This window comes from Thamnophis elegans, chromosome 9 (genome assembly GCF_009769535.1).
Source record: "Thamnophis elegans isolate rThaEle1 chromosome 9, rThaEle1.pri, whole genome shotgun sequence".
Taxonomy (NCBI): domain Eukaryota; kingdom Metazoa; phylum Chordata; class Lepidosauria; order Squamata; family Colubridae; genus Thamnophis; species Thamnophis elegans.
In genome coordinates this window covers 67,649,149-67,673,118 of record NC_045549.1, presented here as the reverse complement: position 1 = coordinate 67,673,118, position 23,970 = coordinate 67,649,149, and the positions used below count along the sequence as shown (strand labels likewise).

At 38.6% G+C, this 23,970-nt stretch overlaps 1 protein-coding gene across 2 annotated transcripts; it reads left to right on the top strand.

Annotated features, from left to right (window-relative positions):
- The first annotated feature begins 1,132 nt into the window (after positions 1-1,132).
- On the top strand, positions 1,133-23,970 carry DCUN1D4 (defective in cullin neddylation 1 domain containing 4). 2 transcript variants are annotated; one of them, XM_032223620.1, is made up of 11 exons: positions 1,133-1,276; positions 11,458-11,528; positions 15,031-15,070; positions 15,704-15,818; positions 16,641-16,732; positions 17,300-17,370; positions 18,176-18,267; positions 19,259-19,367; positions 21,271-21,375; positions 22,444-22,546; positions 22,676-23,970. In XM_032223620.1, exons 1-11 carry the CDS (start codon positions 1,252-1,254, stop codon positions 22,729-22,731), a joined length of 879 nt encoding a protein of 292 aa, XP_032079511.1. In that variant the 5' UTR covers positions 1,133-1,251; the 3' UTR covers positions 22,732-23,970. The 2 variants fall into 2 exon arrangements, with proteins under 2 accessions (XP_032079511.1, XP_032079512.1); XM_032223621.1 differs by lacking the exons at positions 1,133-1,276; positions 11,458-11,528; positions 15,031-15,070; positions 15,704-15,818 and having other exon boundaries at positions 16,646-17,200.

Genomic DNA, 23,970 nt, shown 5'->3' with positions numbered 1-23,970 from the left:
AGTCTCTACTCCATAGAGCAGGATAGAAAAGATGCAACATCGGACAAGCCTGGGTTTCAGTCTTAGGCTTATGTCGTGACTGCAGAAGACCTTTTTCATTTTGAAGAATGCTATGGTATATAATGACACTATTCTTTGCCAAGTAACATAATAGTGTCCCCCAATGTACAGTACAAAGAAAAATTAAACAATTCAGCAGATGGGCTTTAGCTGAATGAACATAACTTTCGTTGCCACGACAGATAAAAAGATAATAGATTTTTCTACAAAGTTTATCAGTTAACAAAATTCGTGCATGTACCAGTTAAACCTTGGATTGTTTAAAGAAAATAAAAGATTGAACTTTTGAGCTATCCTTGTCTTTACTTCACTGATCATGTCCCAGCTTTTGTGTAAATTAAAGGTGATCCTTTCAACTTTTTCTAGTATGGCATTTACGTGCTTACTTAAATACTTACCATTCAATACCGTATTATACTATCACATTGGTTCTTCCATATCTTTCATGGTCTGGACTGGGGGAAAAAAACCCTAGACAACTATGACCTGGTGATTGAGAATCTCCATGGGCATTTATATTTCAATTTTTTTTTTCTAAAAGAAAAAAATTCTAAATTACCTTAAAACGCAGCAAGATCTTCCCAACTAAATGCGATCCCTGTCAATTGAACCCCAGGCGCCTCTTAATTCCATCCATGGTCCGCGCTCCCCTCCTTTTCGCCAACCAATCCTGGGATGGGGGCGTGGCCTCCATGTCCTTTCCCCCTGTCCAATCAAAAGCCAGACCTCCCTTTTTTTTTTTCCTCCCGTGTTACGGTTCCACTCCCCCTCCTCCCCCCGCACGCGCTTGCTCCGCTGATTGGCGGGGGAGGCGGTTGCCCGCTCGCCCCTAACAACGGGTGAGGCGGGACCGTGAGAGACCAAAGGCACGCGGAGCGTCCGACCAATCGGGAGGCGCGAAGACCCCGCGGTGGGCGGGGCCGCGTGGCGAAGAGGAGGGGCAGTCGAGAGAAATCCCGTCGGGGACGGCTTGGGGGGGGGGAAAGAGGCGGAGCGAAGGGGAGCATGCATCCAATGGCAGCTGGCAAGGGGCGGGGCGCACGGGGCTGGCCTCTCTGCCTTGTGGGGGCTGCGGGGGGGGGGGGGAGTGATAGAGAGAGAGAAGAGCCGAGCTGAGGCGAGAGGCGGTTGGAGCGCCCGCGCGGGGCAGGCTGTGTGGGTGCGCACACGCGCTACGGCCGCTGCCCAAAAATGCACTCGGATGCCGCGGCTGTCAGTAAGTGGGTCGCGGCCTGGTCAAGCGGCGGAAGGAGAACGGCGGCGGCGACGAAGGGAGGAAGCGCCCGGTGCCGCCGGAGAGTTCGGAGAGATGTGCATTGAACCGGGGGGGAAAGGAGAGGTGGGGGGGGAGGCTCCCTTGTGACGCACTTTGACCAAGGAGTCTTTCGGCGGCGGCCGGCCCCTTTAGTGCTCCGTTCCCCTTCTCAACGGCGGACGGGTTGAGGCGAGCGAGGGGTGGGTGAGGGTGGAATCCAGGGCCGCCGGTGAGGGGGAAGAAAGGAACAACCCCCCCAACTCGCCTTCTCCTCACTCTCGTTGCATGGTGGGAGTTGGAGTTCTCGCCCGCCGTGGCTGTGAGGCCCGGCTTGGCCCCGCGGACTACAGCTCCCAGAATGCATCCCGCGGACAGCTGTCTGCCTCTCTCTCACCCCCACCTTCTCCACCATTCGCCCCTCTTTGGGTCAGGGGGGTGCAACTGGAGCGCCCTGCCCCTCTGCAGGTAGGAGTGGGGTGAGGTGGGGGTCTCTGCATTGACTCCCCTTGAAGGCATGTGGGGCAATTGCATGGGCTTAGGGAGGGGAGGTTTCCCCCTTTTGTGAGAGGGGAAAGGAAGCTGGGGAGGAGATTCCCCCCCCCCCCCTTTAAATGTGTTTTTTCCTCTGTGCTTTTGCCTCTTCGTCTCGTTTATTAAGCCTGGACGTTTCCTAGGGTTTGGTTTTGCCCTGGACAAACTTCCCCATGGTTTTTTTATTTAACATTTTTTTAAAAATGGAGTTGTTATAAGATAAAATAAGTCTAGTGAAGAGAAGGACCAGAGAAGACATGATAGCAGTCTTCCAATATTTGAGGGGCTGCCACAGAGAGGAGAGGGTCAAGCTATTTTCCAAAGCACCCGAATGGCCAGACAAGGAATAGTGGATGAAAATGGAACAAGGAGAGATTCAACCTGGAAATAAGGAGGAATTTCCTGACAGTGAGAACAATCAACCAATGGAACAGAAGTTGTGGGAGCATCATCACTGGAAACTTTCAAGAAGTGATTGGACTGCCATTTGTCAGAAGTGGTGTAGGGTTTCCTGCTTGAGGTGGGGGGTGGTGGACTAGATGCCCTATAAGATCCCTTCCAATTCTGTTAATCTGTATGGTACAAAAACAAAAATAAATAGGAAAGCAGTGGGGGAGGAAGAGGGGAAAGGAAGGGTTAGGAAAAAGAAAAAAGTGTTGATTTCGGATATTCTCTGCTGCAGTAAAAATAAGGCATTAACATCAAACCACAACTTTTTTTTTCATAATAATATAAAGTACCCATTTCTATGAAGATCTATCCATCGAATCTGTAAAACCCAAAATCAAAGAGTCATTCTTTTCCACTTCAAGTGCAAAGTTCAGAAGTGGTCTCCAGTGTCGAAACAAAAGTACTTATATTCTTTTCTTTAATCAAAATAGCCCATTTTGCCATTTCAGCCAACTCCCATCAGCTTCTGCAACCATTTGTCCATGGTAGGAATCGAAGTGTCCTTCCAATTTTTGTGTATATAATAATCTTGCTGCTGTCAACATATATAGTGTCCAAACGCTGACATTGATTAAAGAAAAAAAGGGGGGGAGGGTGGAAACTGGAGAATGCATTCTTTCCCCTGTCCCTTAATACCTTTCTTTGAGGTCAACAGAAGCCAGTGATTTATTTCAGGATAAAACTTGAAAGTTGCTGTTGCAGTTTAATTTGTTGCTGGACATCCCTTCCAAAAGAGAAATCCTATTGGATTGTTCATTGATCAGGGCCGTTCTAATAGTTGGATAGATTTTTCTAGGTCAGTGGAGAGGTTTTTTTTTAAAAAAAAAAATCCTGATTTTGCTTGGCTTTGTAAATGGAAAACTTAGATTCTTGATTTTATAAAGAGGCTTAACTGAATATGCATGGTAACCATAGAGCAAAGGGGTTTCTCTGTAGCTGGAACAGAATAACAACTGGTTGTTGAGGTTAGTAAAAAGAAGGGCCTTCCATTTAACAGTGATGGAGAAGAGACTAGAGTGGCAGAGAAGAGCCAAATCACTCTATTCCTCTCTGGCCTCTTGCCACCTGCATGTATTTCTTGTCTATGGTGACCAGTGAGTTTTTAAACACAAGGCTATTACTTGCATCAAGCTTGTCCATGCACAGTACAGGACATCAATATTCTTCTTTAGCATTATGGCAAGTAATGGATAGTCCATGCTGTATCCCATAATGTATTTTTCATTGTATGTAAAATTAACAATTCTCTTTCGTTTGTTCTGGGCTGAAAACTCTGTATTTAACTTACTTTAAAGCTAAGAATATAATTAGGCTAGCCAATTTGGTGTTGATAAAAATAGGATCGCCAACATCCAATGACAGGTATGGCTCAAGAAGAAGAAGTAGTCAATTGATGGCTCCTATAGATAAATGTTAAATTCTACAAAATTTCCCTAATGCTTATTCAGAAATAATATATTTCTCCATGATATTGGTCAGTTTATTTTTATGAATATTCTGTAGTCGTTTTAAAAAAAGTATCAAATGACCCCCCCAAAAAACCTTGGAAGAATGTCCTGTAAGAACTAGCTGTTTCTGAAATATGTGTGATTTAGTTACACTTTAGAAAATAAATAACTGACCTACTCAAAAAAGTAACTTCTTAAATTTTTTTCTGTGAAATGTAATTATGTACTACTAGTAAGTAAAATTATCCACCCCTTATTCCGCGTTATTAATACATTGTAGATTTATATCAAGTTTCTTTCGTTTTTTTAACCTAGGGCCAATACTTTCAACAATAAGTTGCAGTAAACTAATTTAGCTGGCATCGGTTGGAACGGTTGAAGAATAAACGTTGAGTGCAGGAGGAACATCTGAGGTTCTTCTGACCTGGTCTCTTGAGCAGGTTATTGCTGAATGCCTTGAATGCTTGGAAATTGAAAGGAAAATGGCTCTGTTGTAAGATTAGAACACAGAATGCTTATCCGGAATTAAGACTCACTAAAAAAACAGATTACTTCCAAATAAATTATCTTAAGAATTCAAGGTGCAGCCTTACAGTTTTTATGAAGGGATAACCCCTTCTGAACTTCAAGGGCAGACTGGAAGTAATTCTATTGCTTGATGGTATTTTCTTCTGAGTGGGCCTATGCTGTATAGAAATGCATTCTCATAGTAACATGTAAAATCACACTTCAGCATGCTTATTAAGAAATATTGGACTTAAGTATGGCTAGAAATAAAGTACTCTTATTTCGCCTTGCTGATCTTTAATTTGAGGTGCCATTTTAACACATCACATTTAAACATTTTAAGCTAATGTGTTCATTTTGTTTTCTATAAAAAGAAATAAGTTGAAAACCACTTCTGCAAAAGATCTCAAGGGGAAACTTGTTTCAGAGGGCAGGCACTGCTCTAGAGAAGGCTCACTTCCAATTCCATTAAGCAATGGCATCCCAACTGATGCCATTGCTTAATGAAAGGAAAAAATATGTGGCTTAAACTTATTGTAGGCCTATCATGTAAGTGTGAAAATATCCTGCAAAGAACCAATTTCTCCCCCAAAAGTTCCCTGGTTATCTGGAGACTTAGCATATCTAGTACGTGAATAGTTCAGTTTCTATAACAAGCTTCAATTAAAATAACACAATGGCAACAACTTCATGATAATTTACATTAATCATTTTAGCCTCAAGGTTGACTCAGCCTTCCATCCTTCCAAAGTCAGTAAAATGAAGAGCCAGATTGTTGGAGGAAATACTGTATATTGATCTTTATATCTATCTATCTATCTGTCTATCTATCCATCCATCCATCCATCCATCCATCTATCCCTGTGAGGGGGAGTGTATGTGTGTACACATTTGTTTGTGTGTTCACAGTAAAAAGTGATAATAAAGGTTATCTTATATGTGACCTGTAAAAGTTGGGAACTGGTTATTTTAAAGTCTACCCCTCGTAGTGGCTATTCTCAATTTCATTTCAAGAATTTTCAGAAGCCACATTTCTTAAACATATAAGTTTAAGTTTGAAGCTTGTGGGAGCTTTGGCTACTCCTAGGTTCTCAAATTGCTTGGCACAGGATGCCAGATTATTTCCTCATTTGGCATCTTTTAGCCCTTCAATTTTGCTGCAAATGGTTTGAAATGAACACTTTTTCTTACGCGCTTTTTGAGCCTATTTGCTATTTCATCATGTTCTTGTATTTTAACGCTATTTTACTGTAATATGGTGTTTTAATGGTAACATCATGAGCACTGATTGTATTGGAGCACCCAGTCATAAATACATTAAAAGTAAAATTAATAAGTGGAGATAAAGCTTTTTGAGCAGATAGCAGGGGTTGGTTGGTCTTGTTGGCTCTGAAACTAATTATGGTTTAACCTTGTTGCTATTTGGATAGGAGTCCTCCAAATAATACCAATGCTGATGTTTCAACCTTCTTCTAGGGTGACAAAAACACCCTAGAAGAAGGCAATGGAACACCATTTTCATAATATCATTATACAGATCTTTCGAGATAGTCACCAGCTCAACTGAAAGTTTTATTTTTGTGCCTCCCTGATGCACAGGCTTGACTTTGAGCTTGGGAGCTAAGCAGCACCTTTTCTGATTCATATTTAGATTCCAGGGCTTGTGAGGTGGAGCAATGCCAATAGCAAACCAATTTGGCTGACACAAAAATATCATGAACAAATCCATGAATCATCAGGGCCATGCTCCATTTGAAGGAGATACGTGGAAGGTTGATTGAAATAAAAACACATTCCAAGCAGACAGGGTTAGGCAAGTACAGATGGATATAGGCAGCATTTTCAGAGCATGTTTCAGAACTTCGATGCAAGTTAAAAAAAAAATCTTTTCATGAACCTTTGTTGCATGTCAGTGAATGAAAGTACCAGTAGCTCAATATAAGAAAGCACCCTTAAGCTTAAGTTAAGCAGGCTTGAACCAGATGGTAATGTCAAGCAATGGCCTTTGCAGAAACATTATCCCCACCCCCAAATAGGAAATACCAACTTGCTTTTGGCTTCTTTAGGGAACTCCTGAGTCACAAGTGGGGTGCTGGGAGGCCATGTATAGTTAATGCGGGGGTCTCCAACCTTGGCAACTGTAAGACTTGTGGACTTCCACAATTCCACAAGTCTTAAGGTTGCCAAGGCTGGAGACCCCTGGTATAATGCATCTGTTGCCTAAGGAAAATTAGGAAAATTTGTGTTTTAGGATGCAGCCCTCTGACCACAGAAGGAAAGCAGAGAAAATAGCCTGGTTTTGGAGGGGCTAATGTAACACTGAATTATTTTTCCTATGCCCCTTAGAAATAACTGCAGCTCTCCCTCATTGTAAAGCTTTGGTTTTCAGGAGAGAAAGAAAGGGAAGTCACTGAATGCGAAGTATTCAAAGGCTTCTCTCTCGTGAGCCCATCCTTTGACAAAATGTAAATCTGTTCCTGAGGTGCTGAAGTATTTCTCTCCCATTGCTTGCAATTATCTTTCCATCCTCATTTCTGCCCAGGTGACCTGTAGCTGATGAAACCGTTAAAATGCTGAAGCACTTCGATGGGATGGAATATGCAGTGTTTTTCAACCTTTTTTGTGCAAAGGCACACTTTTTTCATGAAAAAAATCACGAGGCACACCACCATTAGAAAATGTTAAAAAAATTTAACTCTGTGCCTATATTGACTATAGGCGGGTGTTTTTCCCACGGCACACCTTACACTATGTCACGGCACACTAGTGTGCCACGGCACAGTGGTTGAAAAACACTGGAATATAGAATATTCTTTATTGGCCTAGTGCAGTGGTTCTCAACCTGTGGGTCGGGACCCCTTTGGGGCTCGAACGACCCTTTCACAGGAGTCGCCTAAGACCATCGGAAAACACATATTTTTGAAAAAATACAAAAAACATAATTTTATGGTTGGGGGTCACTACAACATGAGGAACTGTATTAAAGGGTCGTGGCATTAAGAAGATTGATACCCACTGGCCTAGTGTGATTGGATATACAAGGAATTTGTCTCTGGTGCATAAGCTCCCAGTATACATACAAATGCAGTGCTCTATAGTGGCGTTCTGAGGGGAGAAATTGAAATATATTATGTCCAGGATGGGAGGGTCTGTAGATATTTCCTCAACCCCCTTTCTAGCTCATATAGTATACAGATCCTCAACGGAAGGAAGGCTGTTTGCAGATGCTTCTTCTGCAGTCCTAACTATTGGTTGACGTTTGTACCTGTCCTATTTAGTGGCTGTACAGACACAAACCAGACAATCTGAGTTACCCAAATCTAATTCCTGTTATAGTTGACAATTTAACCACACAAGGAATCCTGTGTATAAACATTGACATCTTCTGCTCCTGTTTTGGGAAAACGTTTGTTTTCAGATGCCCACAGCAACCATTTAAAAACATACAGCACATTCAGGATATTTCCGGTACCTAGAACAGTGGTGGGGGGAAAATGTCCTTGGCTCTGGCACTACCTGCATTTAAAATGGAGCCATGTGTTAGTCTAATTGAAATAGATTGTGCTAAGCCAACAGTTTGCTTATTTGATTCACACATCTTGCTAATCAAAATAGTCTGTTTCAAATTAGAATTACAATGAACTAAGACATTTTGCTTTAGTCAGTAAATTGTGGTAAAAATCCTGAATTAAACTGTATGAACATAGACGTATTAAAGAAATGTTTAGTTGTGGCAGCAAATCTCTAGTCTGCCGTACCCTTATAGTGTAATCTGTTTTGGCATGATCAAAATGTCCTTACTGGCAGAATAAATTAACACAAGTCTTGTTTTGATTTAGTCTTCCATTATTGCATTGAACTTGATGAAAAGATCTAAAGTGCAAAGCCCTTCATGTATATGTATATACAGATAGTCCTCGAGTTACAACCACAATTAAGCCCAACATTTATATTGCTAAGTGACTTGTTAAGTGAGTTTGTCCCATTTTACGGCTTTTCTTGCCTGATTTGTTAAGTGAATCACAGCAGTAGTTAAATTAGTAACATGGCTGTTAAGTGAATCTGGCTTCCCCATTGACTTTGCTTGTCAGAAGGTTGCAAAAGGGGATCCCATGACTCCAGGACACTGCAACCGTCGTAAATGGGAGTCAGTTGTCAAGCATCTGAATGTAAAACACGTGACCCGTGGGGAATGCTACAAGGGTCATCAATGTGCAAAAATTGTCATGTCATTTTTTTCCAGTGCCGTTGTAACTTTGAACGGTCACTAAATGAATCATGGTAAATTGAGGACTACTTGTATAGCTTAGGTTGAATTGTGAGCCCTTGGTGATGTCTGACCTTGATTGTTTGCTTGCAGACATTACTCCAATAGACAACATCATTTATATACAGTAATTTGTCCTGCCAACGTTGGTGGGTTGACCTGAAGTTCTGCATAGCGAAAAATATCAAGGAATATAAAAACGTTCAATCATTCAAAAAGCTCCTTAGATTTACTTTTTGGAAACATTGTTCTTGTTTGAATAAAGATTGCATTTGCATAGTGCTAGAATTCATTTTTTTTAATGTTTCATTTTTTTACAAATGTTTTTATTGCACTCTATGCATTTATTATAGTTTTTACTTATAAATAGTTTTCTAGGGTAGTAAAATCGTAGGCTGCATATGCAACCTCTAAGAACATATGTTTGGGGATATGGGCCCACTATATAAACACATCATGTGTATTTCGTAATAATGGTGCCAAGGTATCTTGACCACTTTTTCCAATCTGAATTGACCCATCCAATCAATACCTTCTTCACGGGAGATGGTCATGGCGACCACACATTTCTAGGAGGTAACAGGTAGCCCTCAACTTACAACAGTTTGTTTAGTGACCATTCAAAGTTGCAACAGCGTTGAAAGAAGTGATTTGTGACCGTTTTCAGACTTATCACCATGGCAACATCCCCGTGGTTGTGTGATCAAAATCCAGAAGCTTGGCAACTGTCTCGTATTTATGACGGTCGCAGCGTCCCGGGGTCACCTGATCCCCTTTTGCGACCTTCCGACAAGCAAAGTCAATGGAGAAGTCAGATTCACTTAACATCCGTGTTACTAATTTACAAATGCAGTGATTAACTTAACTGTGGCAACAAAGGTCATAAAATGGGGCAAAACTCAACAAATGTCTCACTTAACAACAGAAATGTTGGATTCAATTGTGACTGTAAATCAACGACTATCTGTGTAGGGGGCTGAAACCAAGAAACATTGGTCCTTCACCCAACTGCTTCCCTTTGGACATTAGATGGACCTTCATCGTAATGAACTTCTGAAAAGAGATAATTACTTGGAGGGATTCTAATGGTTTAATGTTTTCTTATAATTTTGGATGGTAAACACCAGAGGTGGTTAATGTGTTGTTTTTAAAAGAACATTTACAGGTAACGATTATATAACCTGTTGAAACATTGTTTTGCTTTGTCTCTTACTTTTCCTGCCACTTACTTTATTTTATGTTCTTACGCTGGACATTTAATTATTTATTTTGTGCCACGAGCACTGTGGTTTTTATTGTAAATTGCCATGAGCCTGAATTGACGATATCATCATCATCTCTTTATAGATAGACACACAAATATTTTTGTTTTTATTCATTTTTAAAAATCTAATTGTGTGTTGCCCAAATTGCTTTGGATGAGAAGGGTGTTTATATAAATGCGATTAATAAATAAACGACTCTAAACTCTGGCTAGTGTAAACTGTGAATGAGAGTTGAACCCAAAGTTGCCATAACGTATAACACAGGCATTATGGCAGTATGCAAATAGAACAAAAAATGTGCTTTTTTTGATTTAACCAGTTTCAGATAAAAAGCCACATCCTGGTTAAGGTAAACTAATCATGCTTCTGCCTTCACCATGATTTAATATTACATATTTGAGTGTGAACTCAATGCACAGCATATTTTGTCTACCGGATCTGTATTTGACATAAAAATTGTGTCTACGTAGCATAATAGAGCTCTTTCTCAACATTGCTGATAATTAGGAAGTTTAATCTCTTTTGGAAATGCTTGTCATATTTTTACTTAGTTGTGGCTTAGGGTTGATTGCTGGGAGATATTCTAATGTTTTATACTGTTTTGTACTATAAGACTATTTATTGTGCTTAGTTTTAATTTATCTTAAAAGAATGTGAAACAGACTGTTGCCGAGTTAAATTAAGAGTCTTCTCTCTGTGGTATTTAAGAGCACTTATTTTTATAATACTGTATTACTTTGAAAATGCTTGTTTGTACGACCTGAAGTTCCTCCATATCTACAATTAGTAAATTAAGTGGTGTAGCCTTAATTTATTTCGACACAGTGTGTTAAATTTTGCCTGCCTTTAATAAACAGTTCAACTTTGGATAAACTTAATGTGTTATGTGAAATGTTAATTTGTTGGTCTTGTTTTGAGAACAGACTATGAGGATTTTTTCTCTTCAAGCTGATATTTCCTTGTCCAGGAAACCTCTTTGGGACTGAAAAGTATTCAGGCTAGCAAAACACTTATAAAAAGTCAAGCATGGCTGTTGTTCAGTCTAGACAGAATGCAAGCTTCAGAATGCTGGAGGAAAAGAACGTATGTTGCAAAAAAAAACCACCCCACCTTGCTTTGGCTATTTTTCCCTACTGTTTACTTGCAATTAAATTGTTTATTCAGATTAACATCTTTTTTGGTACCCGACAACTTCGATTTTCTTATTTTGTATAATGAGGCCATGTTTTGCTTTGCTAGCGGAATCTATTTAAGGCATAACTAGCTATTTAGAGGAGACCATGTTGGGATTAGGAGTCTCTTTGGAAATGATTCAACTGAATTTAGGAATATTTTTGGGGGAGCGGTTTGGGGGGGGAGATGATTCGGGGAATTACTCCAAATGTATTAATGGTTGCTTTTAATGTTGTGGATGTATCAACAATCGGTTTTGCTCCCAAGTTCATACTTGGCTCTAGAGCTTCTTGGCTAAAGACTACTGCTTCTGCAGGTCAAATCAGGTCAGAATCTTATGACACTTTTTGTTTATGACATCAACAATAATTTGACCATTCTCTTCAATTCTAGCTAGCTTATACATTTAAAATAGCTGTGCAGAGATTAAAAAAAATATTCCCTATATTTTTTTTGCAGAACTAACATAATATACATTTTATGTTGTTTTTTCATTCCTAGATTTCCAGCTGAACTCTCATCTATCAACACTGGCAAATATTCACAAGATTTACCATACTCTTAATAGGCTGGTAATTGCTTACATTTTTGGAAAATCGTGGTTATTTAACATTAAATGGATGTTTAAATATTCTTCCGTTATTATTTTGCAATTGGCAACAAAGACCTGTGTAAATTTAACTGTGCGTACTTTCCTTTGAGATAATCCTTTCTTCAGTATTCATCTTTAGATTAATATTCAAACTTTAGATGCGCAACTGGTATGTTCATTCATTCCTCCATTAAACAAATACCCCTCTGAGTCTAGATACCTTAGGAGTCTTATTCTGCTATTCCTATTACCCTATGTAGTCTTGCCCACGTGTAGGTTGCATATTAGAATAATAAGCAATGCTGTAGGATTATCAGAAAAGAATGAAGCCAGAGCCAAAGTTTTTCTTAGTAAGTTTTAATACTTTGAAGTTTTAGTTATATTTAGTTACATTATTTAGATATATACTTGTTTGTGTATTTTAATATAACACAATTGAATTTCTGATCATAAGGATTCTTAGGTTATTCAGAGCTGCTTATTTCTTTCAAAATACATGTATAAATGTATCGAATATAAATAAGACATTAAAACACGTATCAAGCTATTACTCTGCCCCTTTCTTTCTGGAAGCATTAGGCAGCCTAACACAATGATATGGTCACTTGTTGAAGCATTTACAACAGGAACTGAGAATTAGCAAAGTGTTGATTTTTGTGGTGGTTTCACAGATGGAGAAATGAAGCGAATTCACTAATTACAAATGGGAGAAGATGGCAAGGAAGTGAGGATGACAGGCAGAAAGCAGAGCTACTTAATTCATTATTTGCATCTGTCTTCAAGCCAGAGGGGAAAAATAGCACAAACTGCCAAAAACAGAACCGTAAAAGAACTAGGAATACAATTTAAAATAGGCAAGAAAATGGTAAGAGAATACCTGTCACTTTAGATGAATTCAATCACCAGGACCAGATGTATTACATCCCAGAGGTCTGAAGGAGTGGTCAGGGGTGATCTTGGAACTTTTGAACCAGTTCTTTCAATGATCCTGGAGCATTGAAGAACTACCAGAGACTTGGAAAAGAGCTGATGTAGTTCCCAATTTCAAAAAGGGGGGGGGGGGAATTGATCTAGGAAACTACAGTCCAATCAACCTGAAATCAATACTTGGGAAGATCCTGGAAAAGATAATAAACAATTGATCTGCGAACACTTAGAAGCAAGTCATATTTATAATCAGAAGCCAGTATGGGTTTGTCAAAAACAGATCATGCCAAGCACATTTTATTTCGTTCTTTGACAAAGTGACTAAATTAGTGGACCATTGAAATGCTGTGGACATAGTATACTTAGATTTCAGTTAGGCATTTGACAAAGTAGACTACCACCTACTTCTTAGTAAGTTAGAAAAATGTGGGATAGACAGCATCGCCATCAGATGGATTTGTAACTGGCTTACAAACCTCACTCAACGTGTACTCCTTAATAGAACTACACCTATATGGAAAGAAATAAGGAGTGGGGTACCCCAAGTTCTTTCTTAGGCCCAGTATTCTTCAATATCTTCATAAGGATTTAGATGAGTGAATAAAAGGGAATTCATTGTACTGTACCCAAAAAGGTCAATGCAATCCTAGGCTGCATTAATGGAGATAGAATCAACATCATGTGAGATGTTAGTATCGCTTTATAAAACCTTAGTAAGATCATACCTGGAATATCGGGTCCAGTTTTGGACTCCACAATATTAAAAAAAAAATGTAGAGACTTTGGAAAAAGTGCAGAGAAGAGGAACAAAGATGATTGGGGGTGGGTGGGGGTGCTAAACATATGAAGAACAGTTGCAGGAATTGGCTATGTCTAGTCTAGTGAAAATTAGGCCTATGGGTGACATGATAGCAGTTTTCCAATATGTGAGAGGCTGCCACAAAGAAGAGAGGACCAACCTATTCTCTAAAGCACGTGAAGGGCAAGACAAGAAAAAATGGATGGAAATTAATCAAGGAGAGAACCAACCTAGACCTAAGCAGAAATTTCCTCGCAGTGAGAACAATTAACTAGTGGAATGGGTTGCATTCAGAAGTTGTGTGCGCTCTGCCACTGAAGGTTTTTAAGAAAAGATTCGGCAGCCAGAATGATATAGTCTCCTCCTTGTACAAGGGCTTGTATTAGAAAATTTCCAAAGCCCTTCCAACTCTATTATTCTGTTAAGATGCTTTTCTCACTCTCTGTTCTTTGGCTAAACCAGCACCAGCAATCTTTTTCCCACATGCTTCCTGCTAATGGCAATAACCTCCTTGGACATACTCCATCTGGCTTCCAATGGGTGAACCAAGAAAAGGAGATAGGTTTAAAATCATGCACGCAGGTCTTTGAGGGAAGTAAAACTCCAACGTTGCCTTTGTTCATTTGGTGGATCTCATATCTTACAATCCAGAGATTTTCACTCCATCTTTTCAAACAGTTAGTCTAAAATAGACTTCTAGCACATGCTTGAGCTTGTTCTGGACCTTCCTTTACTTGATATAATTCAAAACATCTGGAGGGCACTTGGTTGCTCCAAGTCTAGACCTTTTATATCCAATTCCTCTATTATTTTAATCCAAAGGAACATTTAATCCCACGGTTAATATCAGTTACAATCAGACTGCATTTATCTTGTTGACTTTGGGGGGAAAATCAGGCTACAATGTATTATTCATTACCCGATTGTTTGGAGAATAAGACACACCTCCCCCCCCAAAAAAAAGAGGGAGAAAATATGGGTGCGTCTTATACACTGAATACAGCATTTTTGGCCTCCCAAAACTCCGCCCCCTTCACAAAAATGGACATGCATAGGCTTTGGGAGGCCTGCAAAGTGCTCCTGGGGACTGGGGAGGGCAAAAATGAGTGATAAACGGGCCATTTTTTGCTCGTTTTTGCCCCCCAACCCCCAGGAGTACTCTGCAAGCCTCCCAAAACCTATGCATGCCCTGGTTTTTTTGCAAAAAGCAGGCTTTTTTTGCTTGTTTATGCCCCTGCCCCCAGCTCCCAGGAGCACTTTACAGGCCTCTCAAACTCTCTGCATGCCCCATTTTTCACAAAAAGTAAGGCATGCAGAGGGTTTGGGAGGCCTGCAAAAACATTTTTTTTAAAATTACTTCTTCAAAATCTTGGTGTGTGTTATACTCCAGTGCGTCTTATACTCTGAAAAATACAGTATTTGTCTATATGCATAAGTTGTTTGAAATTCTTAGAAGTGAGATGAAATCTAGAACTTTGTTGAACCCATGCGTTTTGCAGCAATTAAAGAGAAATAACAAAACAAGAATATCAATGACCATTTTTTAAAAACACTTAAGAAATTTGATCCAGAATAATTTATAGCAGAAAGTTCAGATGTTTTCCCTCAGATAAGAGAGTCAGTCGTAACTGATTGTAATCTTTGACCTTTAAATCTGATGAGGGAAAGTAGTAGGCCAGAATGAGATTGCTGTCAATATTTGAACCTACAAAGCAATATCCAAACTCCCAGTTAATTAATTTAATTTTTTTCCCAGAATTTGACAGAAGATACTAGTCAAGACGATCACCAAACAGGTAAAGTTCTTGTGTTTTTTATGCATCACAGAATTTTTAAGAATGTTGAGTGAAAAGGAAACCTTATTAAGTTTTCATTTGTTAGGCAAATTTATATCTAATTTCTATCAAAATGGAGGAGAGATTCTTCCCAGGATTTATAAAATGATGTGATCAATTGTTTTAAAGCTGTGACAATGTCTATTCAGTTATTTAATATTGTTATATCAATTACTTTCTATATCTAGTAAATGTTCTATTAACACAGTAGATTGCTGTAGGCTATGCTAAAAACATTTGATTAATCATGGTTTGTTTACTTATCTTCAGTGAATAGATCAGAGTGGCTGAGTTCGCACAACATGTAAATCATAACCACCAGTACACCAACTGTTGTAACGGAGTTCACAAAACATGCTACAAAACCCCCGAACAATACAGATGCTAATGTATTATACATTTGTATATTATATTAGGCCTTTAGGAGCCTTGCACATCTGAATTTTCTCTGCTGATGTTTCAGTGTGGTCTAAAAAGTCTTACGTTTGATTGATAAGCTGCCTCAAAATTTTGTGAGAAAGCATAACTTGATGAAATAAGATAATTAAATAACATCTACCTATGTCTGTCTCTTTTTCCTACATTCCCTTGCAGGAAACCTGAGATCTTGCAGTTCATCAGACAGCTTCAGCAAAGTGATGCCGCCAAGAAAAAAAAGGCGACCTACAACGGGAGATGATCTGACAGCTAAAAAAAGTAGACACGATGGGTACATAATCTTTCCTATTCGGTCATTATTCAATTAAGAAACATGACATTCGGAAGGGCAGCAAAGCAGGAGAAGGTGGTTGATCAACTCCATCAGCAGCTTATTTAAATGAGATTTCTAGGCTTTCTTACGCTCTGCATACCTGGCACGATATACTCTCATTCTTTTAAGAGTTATCGTCAATGCTACCTGTTCTTCCATAAGAAATTATTTTGGAGGACAGATTTCTCCATAGGTTTTATAATTTGACCTATGTTGTCTACACACTTTGATTATGGTGAGCGAGTGGCAAAATGTTTAAAGAACCTTACAAAACAGAAATCTCACAACGGTGAGCTTAATTTGTAGTAAGTAAGTGAAATAAGATTTGGTAAGGAAGATTTGTTTCCTGCTTCTGGTTGTACATGAAAATAGTTGGGAAGAAATGTTTTGGATCTCAATTCAGCACACAGCATTTCTATTCATTGAAGCAGCCTAATTTTTTTTTCTGGGCTTCAGAGCAAATCAGAAAAAAAATTCCTTGTGCTGTAAGAGTTGCAGCTGATTTCATAAAGCAGCCGTGTCTTTTTCCAGGATCAGGCCATCCGTTGCATCTGTGTTAAGGCCTGTTTTGAAAGTGCTTTAAATTTGAGTGTAGAATTTGGAAGTTCTGCAAATGACCTTATAAAATTTATTCACAGTGTCAGAACTCTGAAAGTGAGTGGGTTGGCCAGGGATAAGAAGTTACTTCAAAGGCTTGCAATCTAAAATGATATGACACTGGCATATCATTTTATAGAACTGGGAATACCATGTTCTTAAGCTTTTTCTCTTTTATTTCAGCGTGTACAGAAAATATGATTCTACCAGAATAAGGTCAGAAGATGATATGTTTTCAAGTAAAAGGTGTTTAGAATGGTTCTATGAATATGCAGGCAAGTGTTCACATCCGCACATTTCTTAAATATTTCTAAGCAAGAATTTAAGAGGAAAAATCAATTTGAAGTATTAAAATATCAACGTACTAATTAAATGAAATGAGAATGACTTCACATCATTCTACCTTTCTCCAAAAGTGCAGTTTTAGTTTTGACTTGAAATTATAGTCAGTTTTGCAGATACTTAATAGATCCATTTTTGAACATTCAAAAGTGGCTTTGAGGTGCTGTATTTTAAACATTTGAAGAGTATCTCTTTTTTGGTTAATTGGAGCAATGGATGTGAATCTGCAATAAAGTAAATAATAACATTTGATTCTGTTTTGAGGAACCTTTGGGCTCTTTGAATATTTGCATGTTGTGACAGCTGTATCTTGTGGGATTGAGATAGAGAAAGGAGTTTTTGATCTTTGGACCTGCACTTCCTGCTGTGTGCCTAAGCAGTGTTCAAGAAATCCCATCCTTGTAAGAGCTGCTCTTTTTGTATGGTCCAGTCATTTGGACTTTAATAATCAAGTGATTGTAACTTTTGAGTAGAAAATAATCTTTGTCATTTACTTGTAGGGACAGATGACGTTGTGGGTCCTGAAGGAATGGAGAAGTTCTGTGAGGACATAGGGGTTGAGCCAGAAAACGTACGTTCAAATTCATTTATTGGTAGGAGAGAATCAGTTTGTGCTTCACCCATTTCCATCTTTTAACAAAAGAACCTTGTGATTTGTTTGTTCTGTCGCTCTATCCTAAACCTAGCTCATTGATAGTGCTGGCGCAGTGTGTTTATCCATTGTGTAATTAAATGGCAAATATGGTTCCTCTAGCACGTGGGCAGCTCTAGTGCACAACTTCCAGTGGTGACTAGATAATTGTAGCAAATGGTTCCATGTGTCCATGCATGCAAGATGTATGTTATAGTGTATGGATGTATATTTTCCAGTTTGCTTAGGAATACATCCAGAAACATTGTTGACTTGCATTTGGATGGCATACTTAAAAATTTGCTCTGTTAACAAGCTACAACAAGAAAGTCACTTCTTTACCTACCAATGAGACGGAACATTGGGCATATATGGGGCAGAAATTAGATGCATTTACCATTTGACGGCTTTACGCTAATCATGATATGAAAGTGGCCCATTGAAATGATTCGATATTATATTTATTACGTTTTGCTGAACAGAAGAAATAAACTTTTGGCAGTCATCTTTCTTTTTTATGGTTCAGATATTTTTGTCTTTCCACTCATCCCTTGAATGCCAGCACTGGAATATTCCCTGCACTTTTTGAAGTCTAAATAGTTGGAAAAAATGGAGCTGTGTATCCCTTCTGCCCTATCACTGGTCGCCAATATAAGGTTTTGAAAATGAGATGCATTAAGAAAAGCATTGAAGAAATCAAAATTCTTATATGAACTTTGGAATCTTTTGCTTATTTTTAAACCAGGTAGCCATGCTTGTGTTGGCTTGGAAATTGGATGCTCAGAATATGGGCTATTTTACACTGCAAGAATGGCTAAAAGGAATGACATCCTTGCAGTAAGTATTATTTCTATTAACAAATGTGAAATAGCGATCATTGTCCTCTTGTAAAGTTGATCTTGCATGTCTGTATAAAGTTAAAAAAAAAACTGTACTGTCTTATCCAATAATTTTGTGAAGATGTATGTAACATCTAGGAGCTGCGGTGCAGTGGTTAGAATGCAGTTGGAACTGCAGGCCAACTCTGCCCACTGCCAGGAGTTTGATCCTGACCCGCTCAAGGTTGACTCAACCATCCTTCCCAGTTCGGGTAAAATGGGGACCCAGATTGTTGGGGGAAAGATGCAGATATTTGTAAACATCTCAGAGAATGCTATAAAGCAGTGTGAAGCAGTATATAAGTCTTAAGTGCTATTGCTATCTTTTTCTGAATATTTATGTGATTTTATTTACTGTTCATTCCACAAGACTTGAGGCGGATGACAAAGAAGAAAAGAAATATAGTCAATAAAATTGGGAGCATTTCAGTATTTAAAAGCTTATCTTAACAGGAATACTTTGGGGCCTAAAACATTGTGGAACAACTGGTTTTTAAGGACTTCCTGTTGTAGTCAGAGTCTCAAGAATAGCCATCGCCATGCCCCCCTCCCTGGCCCATTTGCCATTTGTCTCTCTTGCACTCACTTATACACTGCCTGCCTCCAGAACCTATAGCAGCTAATGATCCTTCTGTCCCCTGAAATCCTTCTCCCATTAGGTCTCAAGTCATGGGGGTTAAAGCCCATTCCCTCCTTCTGGGTGGAGCAATTTACTATGCCCCCCATGCCTTAGGAGACTGCCCTAGACCTTCCCCTCGGGTGCAGTAGATGGATTTCTCTCACACACTAAGTGAAGAAAGGCTGCTGTGCATTGTAATTTTGTGGGAGTTGTTTTGGAAAGAGACGTTTCACATTTTAAAAACAAGGGATTTACAACTGGTGGGGTGATTGCAGCAATCTCTCTCTCATTACATTTTAATCGCTATTCATGACCATTATTAATTTTACAGGTGTGACACAACAGAGAAGCTAAGAAATTCTTTGGATTACCTGAGATCTTTATTAAACGAGCCTATGAATTTTAAGCTTATTTATAGATATGCATTTGACTTCGCACGTGTGAGTAGCCTGAAAATAAAGTACAAGGGTGCTTTATTTTCTCTCCTCGATTGTTTGTTTTAAAAGAAATACTTTTGATTGGCAACCGAGGGAGGAAGTTAACCTTGCTTACCTGAAGGGCAAAATACATTACATTCTAGTTGGAAGCATAGAGTGAGGAGGAACTCAAGTATTGGCTCCACCTCTGTTTCTCACCCTTTGCAAACTACCAGGACTTGGAAAATACAACCCATCCAAGCCATGCATGTTGTCCCAGAATCTTCCCTTACCCAAATTGTACTTTTTACTCTGTTTCCCCGAAAATAAGACCTTCCTGGATAGTAAGCCCAATCGGGCTTTTGAGAGCATGCGCTAAAATATCGCATTTTTCAGAGTATAAGACGCACCCTTTTCCCTCAAAGAAGAGGCTGAAAATCTGGGTGGATCTTATACACTGAATACAGCATTTTTTGCCTCCCGAAATCCCGCCCCTTCACCAAAATGGCTGTGCATAGCTTTTAGGAGGCTTTCTGAGAGCTGCTGGGGAGGGCAGAAATTAGTGAAAAACGGGCCATTTTTTGCTCAGTTTTGTCTCCCCAGCCCCCAGGAGTACTCTGTAAACCTCCTAAAGGCTATGCATTCCATTTTGTTTGACAAAAACGGGCCCGTTTTCGCAAAATATTGGGCCATTTTTGCTTGTTTTTTGCGGGGGCCACCTCCCAGGAGCACTCTGCAAGTCTCCTAAAGGCTTGTTTTGGAGAAAATAATGGGCCCGTTTTTGTGAAAAACGGGCCATTTTTGGGACGTTTGCAGAGTGCAAAAACTTTTTTTTTTAATTTACCTCTTCAAAAACTTGGTGCATTTTATACTCCGGTACATCTTATACTCTAAAAAATAATCCCTCCTTCAAAAATAAGCCCCCTCTAAAAATATTGCAACACAGCAGCAGCCATGAGGTGACCACGCTCTCCGCCTCCTGCACCTCAAAAATAATAAGACCTCCCCAAAAATAAGACCAAGGGTTTATTTTTGGGGGGGGTCAAAATAAAATAAGACCCTGCCTTATTTTGGGGGAAACATAGTAAAAATCAAGTTAATAATGTCATAGAATGTTCTACCCGTGGTTTTTGTCCTCAAATCAATCTTGTATGTCATGAAGTGATGGTATTTTGAAATATTTTCATATATCCAGTATTTAATGGGACAGGAAGGAAAGTATCAAATAGATGGGAAGTTGCCATATGATGTGTTAAATGAAAATTAAAATACATGTTAATTTTTTAAATGCTTTCTCTTGACTCTTCCTGCTTTTGAGATTGTGGAGTCCAGAAGAGGCCTTCAGACTAAGACATTATATATCCCTCTCTTTGAAGTTGATTATTGTAACAATAAAAAAGTCACTATTCCTTTGTATTATCTTAATCATAGAATGGAATGGTATAATTCATGCACATAAAAATGTGTCTCTTAGTATGTGAACAGGTCACTTCCTGAGGTTGGAAGTATGTCTTCATACTGAAGGGAACATTAAATAGTTTAACAAAACCAGTATCATTAATGTTTAAGGGGACTAGGTATGCTTAATCAAATAAAGAGAAGGATTAGGTAGCTATCTTCTGGTACTTGAGGGCCTATCACAGGAAGGAGGGGGGTCAACTTATTCTCCAAAGTACCAGATTGCAGGACAAGAAGCAATGGATGGAAGAGATCTGGGACAAAGGAGGAATTTCCTGAAGTAAGAACAATTAATTAAAATCTTTAGGAAGTCTAGCTTGACTGCACATCCATTGATAAAAACAAAAAGCAAAGGAATGCTAGATAAAGATAAGGGCTGGATTATACTTTTTTGAGGAATAAATTGATACGGGTCTTAGCACAACTAAGCAATATTGCAAGTATTATTTTTTTTTGTTCCTTCTGACAGGAAAAAGATCAGCGAAGCCTAGATATGAATACTGCCAAGTGTATGCTAGGACTCCTCTTAGGAAAAACATGGCCCCTCTTCCCAGTATTTCATCAGTTCTTAGAGGTACATGTAGAAAATAATTTTTTATTGTGTTTTTTAAACGCAGCACTAAAATTGAGAATTCACAGTGAATTAATTGAAAATATTGCTATCTAATAATTATATTTATAATTACAGAGCACATATATATATGTATGTATATATGTGTATATATATGTGTGTGTGTGTGTGTATGTATGTGTGTGTGTGTATATATATATATGTGTGTGTGTGTGTGTGTGTGTTTTATTTGTGCTGATAAATATTGATAAATATTGACAGATGATGGAAGCAGTTAGCTTCCTCCCATAATTCATAATTGGGGCTTACCAGGGGTTGTGACACTATATATATATATATAATTATAATTACATATTTATATATTTATAATTACAGAGCACATATATATATATGTATGTATATATGTGTGTATGTATGTATGTATGTATGTATGTATGTTGTGCTGATAAATAAATAAAGGGAGACTAGTATAGATCTATTTCAAGCTATTTAGCTCTCATCAGCTAGCCATACCCTTGCTGGGAATCGAACCTGTGCTCTATTGCCTCTTAGGCAGATGTGTTAACCATTGAGCTACAGAGCTCGACTCCTTATCAGCCAGGCCAGGGTGAAAGGTATATATTTAAAGTCACAACATATATATATATATATTGCTTGGAATTTTTGCTTCGAGCAATGTCCATTAACTTAGTTTCCTTCTTAAATTGTGTTTTTATTGTAATGATGTCTTTTACATCAGTTAGGTAATTATGATGCAAATGCAGTAGGTGTAAACGATGGACATTTGGATCTAATAGACACTCCATTCTCTAAAGCAGAGGGGTCAAACTCATGGCGTCATGGCAGTGTCGTGACGTATCGTGGCTTTTTCCCCCTTAAAAAAATGGGCGTGGGCGTGACCAGTGCGTGATGCATGAGTGCGTGATGCCTTAAACGTTATGGCTAGAATATTTATATTATAGACTATCACACCTTCTATTACATTTGCAGAATGAGCTTTTGCATTTTTTAGTCCCCCAGTTACTTTGTTCCAAAGGCGTTTTGAATAACTGCTATTTTTGTTTTAAGTAGCAATCTAAGTACAAAGTTATCAACAAGGACCAATGGTGCAATGTTCTGGAATTCAGCCGATCCATTAATCTTGACCTCAGCAATTATGACGAAGACGGAGCATGTACGTATATATCTGGTCAGGAAAGACAAAGACTCATTTCACATCGTATCTGTGATCTCCCTCTGCCTTTTTGTGTTCTTGTAATACATATATTTTTTTTTACAAAAATGTTTCCTTCTTTCTTTAAAGGGCCAGTGTTGCTGGATGAATTTGTGGAGTGGTATAAAGAGAAACAAATGACATAGGAATTTTAACTATGCACAGCTGCTCAAGAGCCTTTGTACTACAGTTAATGTCAACCATTAGCCATAAACTTCTCTTTGTATATAAAGCGCATGAGGCTTTTCCTGCACTGTATCCCATTTTCAGGGATTTTTTGGGGGGGGTGTTTGCTGTTTAACAGGCCAGCTCTGCTTGCTGTGTACCATTGTTCTCTCCAGAAGGCTGCTTTGCATTTTGTCTCTACACTACAGATGGTGAATTTGCCAGCATCCTCACTGTGACTAATGTGAATATTGATGTCTAAACTTTGTATATGTGTATAAAAAAAAAAGCTTCATCTAGGAATGATTTCAGCAGGAAAGGTATTATAAAAAATAATTTTGTCACATTCAGGTAACCATGTAACTTAATTTTTAATTGGTCTCGGGCATAGCACTTCAGGGAAAGGGATGTGGGAGGAGGAGTTTGCCTAGGTGGAACTATTGCTTGTTTAGTAATAGTTGTTTTAGGATGCCAGTTTTTGAAGAAAAATCTTGCAGAATGGTTTTCTTGCCAGTTGCCCAACTTCATTTTTATTTAATAAGCAATTATTGGCTACCGTTTTAATAGAAGCTCTTAAAGAAATTGTTACAGCTTGAACAGAGTTGTACATGCCATTTTCCCTTTGGCGATGATGCTGATGTCCTTATAGTCAGATGCTGTAGTTTGCAAAGAGGTTCAGGTTAATCGAATTAAACATCTGATTAAAAAGGGTTTTAGACTTGTAAACGTGGCATATTCTTTTATTTTACTATTATTGTTCCCGGAGTGTTTTGATGATCTGGATAAAGACAGAATGAAGTCTTGTTTCAAAACACAGCCTAAATGTATGAATATATTTCAGAGACTGGAATCAAAGCTTAGCCTGAAAATTCGGCATGGCTGCATTTATGTTCCAGGGATTGAATTTCCTGGCAAAATGCCAATTACAAGCAACATCTACTCTAATCAAGCAGCATCACTATTTATTTGGGATCATTTTATCTGTTTGGACTGGAAAGTTCAAAGAAGTAGATGAATGAAGTAACTTCCTGTGTCACCTTTTCATCAGTCTTCATAATACAGTTCAATGTACATTTCTTTTCTTTTTTTTAACTAAGGTAGCTTATAGACTTATTGAAAATGCATTCAAAAATCCATTAGTCTTTGTTCAATCAGCCAAGAGTTCATCGTGAAATTTGCAATAAAACATGAGCTTGCCTTTTCTTTTACAGAAAGTTAAA